Here is a 14,572-nt window from a genome sequence, read left to right on the forward strand (position 1 = left end):
CCGATATACAATGTACACCCAGAATACTAGTATGTACTGTGATCATTGCATGAAAGGCAACTTTAGTTTTCTCATTTCGCAAAAATACATTTAGAAGTACAGACAACATGATTTATCGGTCTCAGACTATATACAACGATCAATTCAAGCTAAAAGTACAACAGAAACAGTCACACATATCTATAAAACCTCAACCACAGATACTACATCCACTTCTACCTTTTCTGTAACCTCTACTATTACTGTTATTATGACCGGAGAATGAAACTGTTCTACCATGTCTACTAGAATGAGATTTGGCTAATCTACAATCCCGACAATCATACATAGGTTGATAGTCATCTGCACTACTTCTTCTTTTAGGAATGGGCAATGGCTGTGAATGAGTATGACTTATACTAGCACCACTATTCATAATAGGGGGAGAAGGATGATACATCTCTTGTTGAGATAAAGGTGGTGTCATTCTAGCGTGATTAACATAAGAAGAAGGTGCCCAACCTGCTTGACTACCTCCGAAAGCTGAGGTCGGAATAGTTGGACCAATATGACCTACAGAAGATAAATCTGGATTATGTGAATGATGATTTCGACCTAAAGAACCATTCCAACCTTCATCATCTCTTATCATACTACCACCACCACCACCATAAAAAGAAGGAGGAGCTATGATTGATCTTCCACCTCCACCCCCATAGTTGGAGACTGAACCATCAGGTTGTAATTGAATTTGTTTATTCAACACGTTCTCTGAAGATGGTTTATAAGTTTCACCTGAATATGCTGCCCATGGATTTCTTAATCCATTAGGCATAATTGATCCTGGTATCTTACCTTGGATTTGATTTTGTAAGACAGGTGGAGACTGATGTTGAGATCCAGGTAAGATTTCAATCACCCTTGCTGGACCTCCAACCGGGATTGATGACCATCCTCTATGATATGATACAGGTGGTAAGGAATGTGGGTGGATCGGAGTGGGAGTAACGTCGACTGGCATTGTGGGATCGAGAGCTGTTGTGAGACAGGACTGGTCGTCTCGTGCCGCTTATTTCGTCGTGATCAGGAAAGTAGGCGTCGAGCAGTTGACTAAGTAGAGCTAAATTAATTATATTTCGAGTTTAGTAAAAAGATGTCCAAGATACCTAGACTGAATTATGATTACTGTTGTTTGTTTGTGTTTGTGTGATTTGACTGGCAAATAATTAACAAGGATTATCAAAATCCTTAAAATAGTATATCGATTACCTGAATGGATTTTTATCGTGCTACGTTTGTCTTTGGTTGTCAAAATGTTTCGAGTCAATCGATACCCAACACATCTGTCAAAGCAATTTCGTTCAAAGTTATATATGTTGAGATTTTGAGTATTTAGTCAATATCGGTCATCTATCTCTCTTAATTTATACAATCGTTACATTATGTGCGGAGTTCACTGACTAAGCTACTAAGCTTCCATTATTGAGCCACTTAAAGAGTTCGCAAAGTTTTGTTGAACTGTTGTAAAAAATGAAAAGTTGACAGTCTTTCCTGTGTCATTGTAGCCCCATCTTTACCTAAGATCATCGTAAATCCATTGATGATTTCAGCCTTACTCCATATATTTCCACAATCTCCAAATTTGTCTGGAGGTAGCTATGTTTTCAATCCTTCTTTTATGTCAGTGATACACGTTTCACAGTGTCCAAGATCAAAATGATGTTTTATCCGTGTACTCGCACGTCGTCATATACAATTACCTACTATTTTCGGGTGGATATCGTTCAAAGGATATCCTATCTGGAGAATTGGCAAGTAAGTGGAGTATACCTTCGAAGGTATTTTGGTTAATCGAAATTGGATCTAGTCGTATGATGATGAAAGGACAATCAAGGAGCTTTGAGGTGGTATCAGGATGCCGATGGTAGGATGAATATTGCCACAAAGTCGCAATGGCACCTTTTCCGCACTGTACGCCATTCGTATTTTCAACACCGCCAGACTGCTCCTGACGTTTGATACGATGGTGCGATGAGTGGTCTTCGCAGAGTTTCGTTATTCGATTTGATCCAGTATTTCTCCAGTGCGAGAAGGCAGAGTCTTCTACATGTTCCGAATCTATCCGAGTCGCCTTCTCTCCTCACAAAGGGCATAAAATGGTGCAATTTCACCTTCTTTGTATCTTACTTCACAAGACCACTTAACAAGTACTTAAAGACCATCGTCTGGAGGAATAAGGGAAATATCCAAGCCAAACACATCTCATCATCGATGACATTCGAGTTTCCCATATACTACGCCATGCCTGACGAAACTTCCAATACCCAACACAGTAGAGCTGCGAACAGCTCGTCTGTAGCTTCTGGCTCAGATCAAAGCACGAATAACGCTCCCAGTAGCGGTTCCGAGCAACGAAGTATCCTTGGCTCTATTTAAAATGGTATTGTCAATTCTGCTGATCCAAAAAAGTAAGTGCAAATTCTGCTTTATTTCTTCCTACGTTCATAGGGTGTCAATTCGAATTGGGACAATCATGAGAAATTCACTAAAAATATCAATAGGGGTCGTCCAGGTGATCCCGATAGTACTTTGATCGCTGAATACTTTGATAACGAGAAGAAGTCGGCTAGCGAGAAGTGAGGAAGAATATGATACAGAGATTGGATCACACTTGACCAGAACCTTTAGCTAGTTCTATGCAGGGATTAAACTATGCATTGAATTTCATCATTTCCGATGATTATCGAATTTCTGATAACATGCCATGATTATTGATCATTTTGGCCGCATTTATAGTAATGTTTAATCTTACTACATTGAATGCAGACAGTGATACTGCCATTTTGCGAAGGTTTACTTCCCTTTTTTCATGAACGCTCCTTCACCTTAACCTCTGACTTGGTGCTGTTTGTTGAGCTTGCTCTTTCTCTTTATCTTCCAATTTCTTCTCCTTATTACATCTATTACAGAAACACCAAAAACCATATTGTTCTCTTAATTTTGATCTTCTTTCATCTCTTGATAGATTTTGATTAACATATGAAATGAATAATTCATCACCTGGATGGACTGTCTTTTTCACTATGATTGAAATTTTATTCGTACCTCTATTTTCAGCTGTCATTGGTGATGGTAATTCCGCTGGTAGTTCTTCTGAAGTTGGTGGGGTCCATGTTTTAGGTAAATTTCGGACCTACAATATTTCAATGATAATTCAGTCTCATTACAGCCCTTATTTCCGCTTGCGATATGGTAGATACTTTCTCTCTCCCCTTACTCGGTCTCATCCCTACTTTCACGGATCATCATCCCTCTCCTGTGATCCAAGAACTCACCTGTAGATTAGGATCACAATTATGATTCAAATGTGAATGTAAAGCATATAAACCACCTGAACTTTCCTGATTTAATCCTATCAAACCTAATAATTCTAGAAAGCTATCATATGAAAACCATCTTTCTTCTTCTTCTTTCGTTAAAGGTACAACTTTTTTAGATTTCGATTTCAAGAATTGTTGAAATGATACAAACGATTCATCTTCAGGTGAAGGATTTAATGCTCTTAGAATCAATAAATGTGTCAATCTCCATTCTTCTAATCTATCTTCTGCTATATATGGCCTACAACAACAATTGAAAAACAAAGATGACGTTAGCTTCTCGAATTACTTACTCGAGAGAATTATCACGAAAGAAATTTTGATAAAGCAGAGAGATTACAACTGACCATTCCCTTCTTTCTTCTTCTTTCACTTTTTGGCTTATTCTAGCCATTGAATTCCAAACTCTATTTTCTAATTCTTTTAATAACCTATCTTTATGTTCTGGCGATGAATCAAAATCCCTTATTTTTCTAAACTGTGATAGAATCCTAACGACACCTTGTAAATCTCTATTTTTCTTTTCTTTAATAAATTTCAATAATGGACTAATACTTTTATTTTGACCTGAACATAAAAATTCATTATGTGCACCTGATGTTCGAGTAGCTTTTTGATAACATATTCTATTACAAAATTGTGCTTCACCACAAAATTTACACATTACACTTAAGCTTAATGATGATGCTGAATCGAACAATGTTAAGCATTGTGTACACATCTCTCTTGAAGTTAAATATGGCCAAAGATCACTAATGTTAAAGATGACAAGTTGAATTAAATCAGTTTCTAACCAATATACTCTCTTCATTTCATGGTCCTAATGATGTTTACTTACGGATCCGTAGTGACTATCCAAGGTTCTTCTTGCCATAACAATTCACCTTTTTGTAACTTCTCTTTCGCTACTAAACCTTTACCTTTACCTTCGATATTGAACATTTTGACTTTTACTTTAGGCGCTATATTTGCTATATCAATTGAATGATCAATACCAGTTTTAGCTATTAATTCATCTTCTCCTCCACCACCAGCACCACCATTGGAAACTTTCTTCTTTTCTCCTCCATTTGTAGAATCATTGCCGGTTATCGCTGTAGTAGGTGTTATGAATTTCTTGAATCTCTTTTCTGATACAGTCCATTCTGGATGATCAATTTTCAGTTGAGCCAATAATTTACTTATACCTAAAGTTGGATTGGTTTCTCGGAGTTTTTGGGCCGTTATCTGCAACTCGTCATCTGTAGGTGAAATGCCAGACATGCTGATTTCAATGTACTGCTCGCTAACTTGTTTTAATGTCTTTCGAGCAGAACGAAGAGAGTTAAACGTTAAAGAGTACCAATATAAAAATGTCGAATAACTTCTGACTTCGGACTTTCTGAAACCGAACGAGGTTTAAATTCTTGTGCCTGAAACGGTCGAGGCTGCTTACTATCATCCTGTTATCGATGACAACATCTTCTTTCGCATCGCCATGACATGTAATGAAGTGTAGTCGAACTCATGGAAACTTGCTTACAAGGCGCACAGAGTACTCCGTTTATTTGCAGAATTCATAACACATTTCATATCATACAAAAAACATTAGATACTACTGAGAAAGGAGATCCCGTAATCAACACCAAAATTTGTCTAGTTTTTTTTTGCTTTTAACTTTTCATCTTGATTATCGTAATTACGATACTTCCCTTACCAAACTACTTGCTAATTTATTTATAGGATCAGGATCTTGTCTAGCCATTTCAGCTAAAGTCAGTAATTTTTTAACTCCAATCGCTAAACTTTCATCTTGACTAAATTTAGATTGTTGTAAAATCGATAATAACTGTTGATGTTCTTTCTGTGAATTGAACAATTTAACTTCTCTCAAACAATGATCAATACCTTCCAAAGTTGTTATTGGTGATATTGGTATATCAGTGTCAAATGCTGATAATACATCCATATCTTGTAATATCGATCGGTTTGATGTTGTAGCTAAAATCAATAATCTTCGACCCTGTTTATCGAAGCATATAATCAGTTTCATCGTTGTAAAAAGACATTTACAGACAGAGATCTTACCTTAGGCGGTCTTTTGCCGAACAGTACCACTAAAGCTTGAAGGACACCGTTAGCGAATCTGGGACCGATAGGATTCCAATCTAAAACATGATATTGATTAGCCGGACATTCACTTAAAACGCCAATGAGTAGAACTGACCTAATAACCTTTCGATATTATCGACAACGATAACACTTAAAGGACTCTTATAACTGTCCGAGAAGATCTTGTGCAATTGAGCAATCTTTTGAGGCTCAGAAAACCCAACCATACTTTCGGGCGAAATCAACTTGATGAAGGGGAAATCCGAAGCCATCGCGATTGTTGCTGCGAGTGCGGTTTTACCAGCACCAGATGGACCTAAGTGGGATCGAATGTCAGCACGAATTGTAAATAGCGCGCAGCAATAGAGACTTACCATGTAGTAATGCAGAAACCAAAGGAGTTCTATCAGACTTTCTGACTTGTTCGACCAGGAGACTTCCATCGTTGAGCACATCCTATAAACTTTTAGGTCAGCTAAACGTTCAGACACAGTCGAAATTAAACTCACGTTAACACGTTGTGAATAATGGATAATACCATTCTGAACGACTTGTTGTAATTCTTCTTCGGAAACACCAAAAGCAGCTTGAACTTCATCCAAAGCATGCATAAAATCCGCTCTTGAAATTTGGATATTTTCAACTTCTTCAAATGAAGCGACTGTTCCAACCTAAAAAAAAGAGGTTAATGTTAGCTTCATTTTGGATATTTCCCAACTCCAGAGGAACTCACTTTGACATGTCTGTTGAAAGCAAAACTAGTGGCTGATTTAGTTAAACCACCTAATTCAGCACCGGAGAAATTTTTAGTCAAAGCAGCTAATTCAGCTAAATCAACATCGTTTGCCATTACACCATTATTTCTCATTTTTGACGTATGTATATTTAAAATTTGGAATCTACCAGCTTCGTCAGGTAAAGAAATTTCAATGTGAACTTCTAATCTACCAGGTCTTAACAAAGCTTCATCGATCATATCCATTCTATTGGTCATACCAATAATTAACACATTGTTTAACTGATCGACACCATCCATCTTTGATAATAATTGATTCACAACTGAATCTCCGACACCTGTACCACTGTTTGTTGATCCTCTCTGTTTACAAATGGCATCTAATTCATCAAAAATGATGATATGTAATCCACTCTCATCGCCTTTCTCTTTTTGCTAGACGTGACGTTAGATCAGTCTCTAATTTAAGACAATCAATTGATATTTTCCCACTCACCTCCTTCTCCGCGTCAGCGAAAAGCTTTCTGATATTCTCTTCACTCTGACCGACAAATTTGTTCAAGATTTCAGGACCATTAACGACTTTAGGTTCCCTAGCGTTGAGCATTTTTCCAATTTGTCTAGCCATAAGTGTTTTACCAGTACCAGGTGGACCGAAAAGCAAAATACCTAATACAGTTTGTGAATTAGCGCGAACGCAGAACTGAACATGAGAGAAAATTTACCTTTAACATGTTGAATACCTAATTTGTCAACTAATCCAGGAGGGAAGATACGACTTGCAAAAGCTCTTCTGAAGATTGCGGCGAATTCTGTATCAAGACCACCTATACCCATGTCCTCAAATTTGAAATTGGGAGCCAAGATGGCATTGGTAGGACCACTACAGTATTATCAGCAAGATTTTCGTAAACCTTCAGACAATCTAATCAAAGACACATACCGTTTAGAACTATTTTTCAATTTGATACCACTCGTAGGATCTTTTACCCAAATGATTTCAGTACCCTCCATAATGATACCCGTACCACCGTCATGTCCATCTAAGGTTGATACAGCTCTGACAGTAGCTTTGAGTTCATGACCTCGGAAATCAAATACGAGCGGTTGTAGAGGTGTAAGAGGCAGAGAAGGGAAGGCCTGCATGGCAAGAGAGGAATGATATTAGCTTATTTACAGGAAATCTGAGCTAAAGGGTTCGGCCACAGATACGCACATTGTTAAAAGCAGCTGCCATCTCCTCACTATCGAACAGATCTGAAGTTTCTTTCCTCTTCAGTCTGAATCCTACCTGAAGAATACGAAAATCATGTCAGATTGCCGCCATTAGGAACAAACCAGACGTCTAAGCGGAAATGACTATTACTCACTTCCAATTCAACAGTACTCGCCCAATCACCATTTCCAGGATGATAAGGTTCTATATCTACTGTTTCACCGACAGCAGATAAGCCTACCCATTGTCTAATGATTTTGGATGGACCAACATGTCTTGGTGGAAGGGTGTTTGTTGGATCTCGTCTGAGTAACATCATAAAAAGTTAGTCATGCGCAATATTTTGAGAAAGAAGGAAGAGATTATCTTACACAATTGAAAATACGTATTTGTTTCTCATCAGAACGAATTCAACATCTTGTGAAAAGTCATTTGGGTTGACTACCAATCTGTTTGTGAGGGCTAATGGATCAGATGGACATGGAGCGATATTGTACCTATGAGAATGTGAAATCATGTAAGCTAGTCATTCTGGGAAAGCACCAAAGGTCAGTGAGAGCTTACATTCCTCTTCCTGCTCCGCCCCCACCTCCCTGAGACTGTTGAGGATGACCTCTTTGTTGCGGTTGTTGAGGTTGTGAAGGTCTATATTCAGCTTTTTCTTGATAATACCCGTTGTCATTCCCACCGTATCCTCCTTGTTGTTGATTTCTAGGTGGTAAAGGTGGTTGCTGTTGTTGTTGAGACGGTCTTTGTGGACTACCATATCCTTGACCTTGACCTTGACTTTGACCATAAGGATCTCTTTGTTGTTGAGGAGGTGGTAAAGGGCTATGTCTAGGGGGTAATCCAGGTTGTTGACCTTGATTGGACGGTGGTAAAGATGAATAAGATCCGTTATCTGCTGGTAATCTTTCATAGGGTCCACTTTGTTCACCACCTCCACTTGGTGCAGCACCAGCTCTCCTTGCTGCAGGCGCATTCGGATCACTTCGCTTGAAGAAGGACATGCTGCTTCGTCTATCTTTTCGTGTTTGATGTCAATGGAGTGTAAGCTATGAGAGGAATGATAGTCATTATAAGCATCAAGGTGTACCGTATTGGAGCGTCATTATCGTCATTCTCTCATCGCGTTAGTACTAGTTGTCCCGTTAAACGTAACATGACAAGTGGCGTGGAGGCCGACGCGGAATTATTACGTAATCATGCACTTTTATAACTAACAATGATACAAATGTCTAAGATGCATGAACCAGCATAGCATGATGTCTACAGAGTGATAAAGAACGGACATGAATGATCTACGAGATATCCCTTGGTTTGTTAATGTAAGATACGCTGCGATACACTGTGATGCTTCACAACGACCATCTATTTCATCATTCTTTCTTGTATTTCACCATCTGCCACTTTCTTTAATAATTCAAGTTGATTTGCAACGTCTCTCAAAACTGATAACACCTGTTTGTTACTGTTTTAACCTTTATGTCAGCATATACAATAGTATTTGAGAATCGAGGATTCATGACTTACCCATCTAACCATCCATATTCTTTATAAATTATATCTTGTTCTTCACAATATTGTTTTACTAGTAAACTTGCAGAACGTAAATTGTGTCTAGGTAATCTAGGGAATAAATGGTGTGTGACTTGTAAATGTAAACCACCATGTATGAATTCAATATTTTCTGAACAAATAACATCCATCGTTGTACGTAATTGACGTGAAGGGAAAGATTCAGTTGGACCTAAATCTTCTGTTGAGCATGCGAAATGTGATAATACAATCTGTATAGCAACGAATCAATTATTAAGCTTTTAATCAATCAAGATAAATGAGTATAGGTTGTGACTTACTTGTACATGTACGGGACTCGCTGCAATATGACTGACAAGTAAATAACCTAATCTCATCTGCCAACTGGGTAAAGATTTTAACATTGATAAATAGTAAAACCAATAAAATGCTATACCAACAAGTTCGTATCTCCAATAGTTATCCCTTTTCGGTTTTGGCCCGAGCAGGTATATGTAGGAATTTGCGTAGAGATTGAAACGAGCCAATGACAAAACAATGTAGTACAATTTGTGTCTATTTAATCATGTTAATCACAATGCTTAGCAATTAATTGAGATGAATTTACTCACTGAAGGGGAATCATGATTTTTGAAAATCCATCCAAAGCCATTACTCTTTTATAATAGGTTGACCATAAAGAACTAAAGAAATCTTTTGATATAGCGAAAAAAGGTATATGTTGAATATCTGGATCGTGTTCAGGATGATTTGTAACTAAATGATGTATATTATGATTATCGCACCACCAACCTACTGATAAACCACCAATATAACTTGCTACAGTCATACCAATCAATCTATCATAAAATACATTTGTTGTTATACCTTTATGTCCTGCATCATGTACAACAAAAGCTAATTGTTGAAATAATAATCCTAAACATAATGCACTAGTCATTTGACCTAACCAACCATTTGTATAAAAGAATAACCCCCATGCTCCTGAAGCTAATAATAAATATCGTAAAATTTCAGTTTCGTATCCATATAAGAATCCAGAAGTAGGTTTAAATAATCCTGCTTCTGTAATTCGTTTTTTCAATTCTTGAAATGATTTTGATCTGTTATATTCTATCTCTCTATTTATTTCTGATATAGGTGGTTCTAATTGTTCTGTAGATAATGTATATATCCTTTGGTTTTCTGATATCGTTTCTGGAGTCTTTTCAGATTCGGTATTTGTAAGTATAGTCGTAGGATTAGTTGGTATAGGATCATGAGATTGATTTAATGAAATGGGTAAATTTGATAAGATTGTAGTACCTAAAGTGACTGAACCTTCTTTTATCCATGAATTTTTACTCTTTTGACCAGTAAGATGAATTAAACCTAATGCTATTGGTGGTGTTAAAGGTAACCAACCTTTTTCATCTAATTCAACTTTTCCAATTATATATCTTTTCATTTTATCCAAAGTCTCATTACAATGATAAGCTTCAATTTCATCTGAAGCATCCCTTCCAACGAAATGTAATAATGCTAATGCACCTCCAGGATGATATTTTGACCATGCTGTTACGTTGAGAACCTCGGAATGAAATATTATCAATTGTTGTCCTTCACATATACGTTTAGCTATTTCAGATCTTGATAGTTCAGGTAGATCGCGATGAATGGATTGGGCTGGTTCTGACAAAGAAGACTGAGGGGTTGAAGACGGTATAGCCGAGGTTGAAGACATGGTGATTTTGAGAAGGACGTCGTTTATATCAATGAAAGGGCAATTCGGAAAAGACAATGTAGAAAAGAGTGTGGATTTCTGGAAAGTACGGTTGTTCGAGACGCAGAAGTGGTGTAGACTACGATTAAGTATATCCTTTCACAGTAAAGATGAACCAGCGTAGATATATTAAAAAGCAATACAGGAAGATTAGATGTAGATGCGATTTTGATAATTCCATTTATGCAGAACGCGTAGTAAAGTACAGTTTTAAACTCCACCGAGAGGACCTTTACATAACCGAGGAATTCTGAAGCATCCAGGTTTCGCAGGCAGCATCGACTCAACTGCGACCTGATTGCAAGCATGAGTGTCAAGAGAATATGCTTAGGAACGTTTGACAAACATACCATACAAACGCATCATATGCATGAAAGGCAAGATTATGCGTGAAATAATGATGATAGAGGCAATGTGATCTAAAAGGAATATTTCCTGTATGAACCGATGCGCACTCATCAACAATTTCACGTCAAAATAAACGCAGTTTTCCGTTCTTCTTGATTTCTTTTTATCTTTATATCTGCATTTACGCAAACCTACTTCACAACTATAAATACGATTTGAAATCGACCGCTGGACGGCATTGCATCAACTTTCTTCTCCGCGACTTTTTACGACCTTTGACTTTGACGAAACAGCTACGACAATAACGATTAACTAATGCGATGGTGATTCCTAATGCTATATCGCGAGAACAGGCATATATAGCTTCTCTCGCGTCTCAACCGAAAGATATAAATCCAGATAGAATATATGATGTAAGTATGAGTGATAACTATTGTGAGATGATTTGAGGCTGACACGTACCGGTAGAAACTTGAAATAATTGGAAAAGGTGCATATGGAGCGGTATATAAAGGACAACATAAACCAACTGGACATATAGTAGCTTTAAAAATCATCAATTTAGATACAGAAGATGATGATGTTGGTGATATTCAAAAAGAAATTGCTTTACTACAACAATTGATGTTAGGTGGAAGTGGAAGTGGAAGTGGTGGATCAAATAACAGTAATGGAATAACGCCTGTCCCAAATGTAGTTAAATATTATGGTAGTTTGATGGACGGTCCAAAAGTTTGGATTATTATGGAATTAGCTGAAGGTGGTAGTATAAGGACAGTAGTGAGTGCTATCAGAAAATGAAACAATCTGATCTGACGTTGTTAAATCGCTTTACAGTCTAGAGCTCAACCACTGAAGGAACTACATATATGTCTGATTATGAGGGAGGTTTTACAGGCTTTAGCAGCTCTTCACAAAAACGGTGTTATTCATAGAGATCTCAAAGGTGTGTCCCGGTATCCCACTGTATTGAGATTACTGATCAAGCTTTCTATGTCGTGGGTGTTTAGCTGCAAATGTCCTCTTAACCACTTCACCACCACGAATCCTGTTATGTGATTTTGGTGTTGCAGCATTATTGCAATCATCTACATCTAAAAGGTCGACGTTTGTTGGAACACCATATTGGATGGCACCTGAAGTAGTTACTGAAGGTAGATTGTATGATTCAAAAGCAGATATATGGTCTTTGGGAATAACATTATTAGAAATGGCATATGGTGAACCACCAATGTATGGACAACCTGCAGCTAGAGCAGTAATGATGTTATCTGATCGTAAAATGAGAGCACCAAAATTAGAAGGTGATCATTGGTCAAAAGAAATGAGAGAATTTGTTTTAGGTTGTTTAAATGAAGAACCTTCAGATCGATTGAATGCAGAAGAGTTGTTAAAATTGAAATGGATTAAACAACAACAGAAAACTCCGCTAACTGTCTTAAATGAATTAATCATAAAATATCAAGCTTGGAAATCATCGGGTGGTCAAAGACAATCTCTAGCTCCTGGTGTAGGTGCAAATGTCGATGATGAAGAAGATGAGGAGAATTCTATTACTCATGATGATTGGGCATTTGATGTGAGTTGAACACATGCGTGTGTGTATATATATTCGCTAAATTGCATATCCAATCTAGACCGTCAAATCCAGGATGAGCATGATGGTGGATCAGAAAGCTCAAGATGGGGAAGTCGGTAAGCTATCTACTTCTAACCAGTATTTCAGTTGCTAGGCTGACTAATAACGATCAATCTAGCTTTGTCGAACCTATCCCCTCCCACAGCTAGACCCGCCCCTCAATCCCTTCGACGGTTATTCCACGACGAAACATCCTCTGAGCCTGACCCCTTTCAATCATTCGCAATGCAACAGCCTTCGACACCCCAATCGTCCGAAGGGTCTTCGTCGATAGAACAAGTGGGTAGGTTTCCTAGTCCAGAACCTGAAGATACGATTCAATTGCCACCTGATTCACCTGATACAACCACTAGTGGTGGATTTGATGGAAGTACCGTTAGACAGAAATTCATGGTTAGGAATGCCCATCCATCTGATCAACTTTCTCTTGATACAAACACAATTCAAGACCTATCAACAGATTCACAAGCTCCTACACCGATCGCTAAACCGAACGATTCTTCATTGCCTTTGCCCCCTCCATTAGGAGGAGGACTCAAACCGAAGATGAGTTTTGATACATTAGCTTCAGCACCTACATCAAAATCACAACCTGAAGATGGAAGATCCAAACCACCTATGAGAAGACCGGGAGGTGGATCTATGGGTGACGGATTAAGAGGATTTCAATTTCCTTTAGTCTCAAAAGGTCCTGTACCTCATGGTGGATCTGGATCATCTGGTCCTTCAGTTTTAAGCAAACTACAAGCTCCACCTTTAAACAGAATGCATTCTGCTGCACCAGCAATACCGATATCTAGTTCCAATGGTTCACCAAATAAAAGTTCTGGTATCAACTTACCACCAAGACCACAAATGATGAGACAAGCTAGTGTGGCTGTAATGGAAGGTAGAGCAATGTTGAATAATCAAGCACATCAACAAGCTTTAGCTTTAGCTCACCAAGAACAATCTGATCCAATTGCGGGCGCACCTCTGATGAGTCCAAATAAAAGTTTAATGATACCTGGTTCATTAGGTAGACCGATAGGACCTGGAATGACTAATGGTCCAATGGGTGGCGGTTTCGGTATGATGAGAAGTAGAAGTGGTAGTAGGGTTGATGAAGGTCAAGCTGTTGGATTAAGGGATCTGTTAAAGGTGAGTGAAAGCATCCATGGTTACACCGAAACCGACATATTCAACTACGTTTGTCATTATTATTCGCTGACAACTAACATTGAATACAGCTCTCCGCTACCGTACCGGATCTACCAGACTTGTTGCCGCCTTCACCAAGTACAGTCACGGCCATACCGAACAAATTCCAATTTACACCTTCACCACTTTCTTCAATCCAGCCACCACCACCAATTCAATCTAATCTGACTAATCCAATATCCCAGCAATCTTCGTCTGCTACATCGCCATCGGGTATAGCGTCTTTCAATTCGTCAACCACAAATACGAGTTCTAATCCTAATTCATATCCTACTTCGCCAGGCAACGTAAATGTAGCTCAACCTCAAGCCCAAATCTCTCCTATAGCAAATACATTTGACCCAAATATACATAAAAACCCTAATGCAGGATATGCAAATGAGCCTATAACACCAGCATTAAGATCGCTAGAATTGAAATTAGATTCGGAAGAAGTATTTGATGAGTTATTTAGAAACGTAGATGATTTAGGCAATTGGTTAGATATCGTGAATAAAGGTTTGGCAGATGTCCTAAAACCTTTAGAGGTTGATGCCTAAACATTGATGAAAACCTGCGTTTTGACTAACAAAACAAAGGGTGGATGTTTAGATCCTAAACCATCGCATGCCATCAATATTTATTGTATAGTATTACTTTTACAGCCTGTTGAATAGATACCAGGATGTTGTATGCATACTTC

General features: G+C 38.1%; 5 protein-coding genes across 5 annotated transcripts; 1 reads left to right on the forward strand and 4 right to left on the reverse strand.

Moving 5' to 3' along the window:
* Positions 1-190: 190 nt before the first annotated feature.
* On the reverse strand, positions 191-1,000 carry L201_000289 (uncharacterized protein; the record flags this gene model as incomplete). Its single annotated transcript, XM_066216092.1, has 1 exon — positions 191-1,000. One exon carries the CDS (start codon positions 998-1,000, stop codon positions 191-193), a length of 810 nt encoding a protein of 269 aa, XP_066072189.1.
* A 1,860-nt stretch (positions 1,001-2,860) lies between these two features.
* Positions 2,861-4,622, reverse strand: L201_000290 (uncharacterized protein; the record flags this gene model as incomplete). The annotated part of the gene is made up of 4 exons (XM_066216093.1): positions 2,861-3,172; positions 3,315-3,600; positions 3,707-4,111; positions 4,198-4,622. 4 exons carry the CDS (start codon positions 4,620-4,622, stop codon positions 2,861-2,863), a joined length of 1,428 nt encoding a protein of 475 aa, XP_066072190.1.
* Positions 4,623-5,037: 415 nt separating this feature from the next.
* Positions 5,038-8,412, reverse strand: L201_000291 (uncharacterized protein; the record flags this gene model as incomplete). Its single annotated transcript, XM_066216094.1, has 13 exons — positions 5,038-5,361; positions 5,427-5,506; positions 5,566-5,766; positions 5,825-5,906; positions 5,960-6,121; positions 6,184-6,621; positions 6,683-6,855; positions 6,912-7,069; positions 7,130-7,326; positions 7,403-7,477; positions 7,557-7,707; positions 7,774-7,899; positions 7,967-8,412. 13 exons carry the CDS (start codon positions 8,410-8,412, stop codon positions 5,038-5,040), a joined length of 2,613 nt encoding a protein of 870 aa, XP_066072191.1.
* A 361-nt stretch (positions 8,413-8,773) lies between these two features.
* Positions 8,774-10,664, reverse strand: L201_000292 (uncharacterized protein; the record flags this gene model as incomplete). The annotated part of the gene is made up of 4 exons (XM_066216095.1): positions 8,774-8,873; positions 8,936-9,192; positions 9,262-9,496; positions 9,553-10,664. 4 exons carry the CDS (start codon positions 10,662-10,664, stop codon positions 8,774-8,776), a joined length of 1,704 nt encoding a protein of 567 aa, XP_066072192.1.
* Positions 10,665-11,371: 707 nt separating this feature from the next.
* On the forward strand, positions 11,372-14,429 carry L201_000293 (uncharacterized protein; the record flags this gene model as incomplete). Its single annotated transcript, XM_066216096.1, has 7 exons — positions 11,372-11,464; positions 11,520-11,831; positions 11,889-11,997; positions 12,062-12,630; positions 12,689-12,746; positions 12,809-13,830; positions 13,920-14,429. The coding sequence occupies 7 exons, from the start codon at positions 11,372-11,374 to the stop codon at positions 14,427-14,429; spliced, it is 2,673 nt and encodes an 890-aa protein (XP_066072193.1).
* Positions 14,430-14,572: the final 143 nt, after the last annotated feature.

The sequence above is a fragment of the Kwoniella dendrophila genome, chromosome 1, assembly GCF_036810415.1.
Source record: "Kwoniella dendrophila CBS 6074 chromosome 1, complete sequence".
Lineage (NCBI taxonomy): Eukaryota > Fungi > Basidiomycota > Tremellomycetes > Tremellales > Cryptococcaceae > Kwoniella > Kwoniella dendrophila.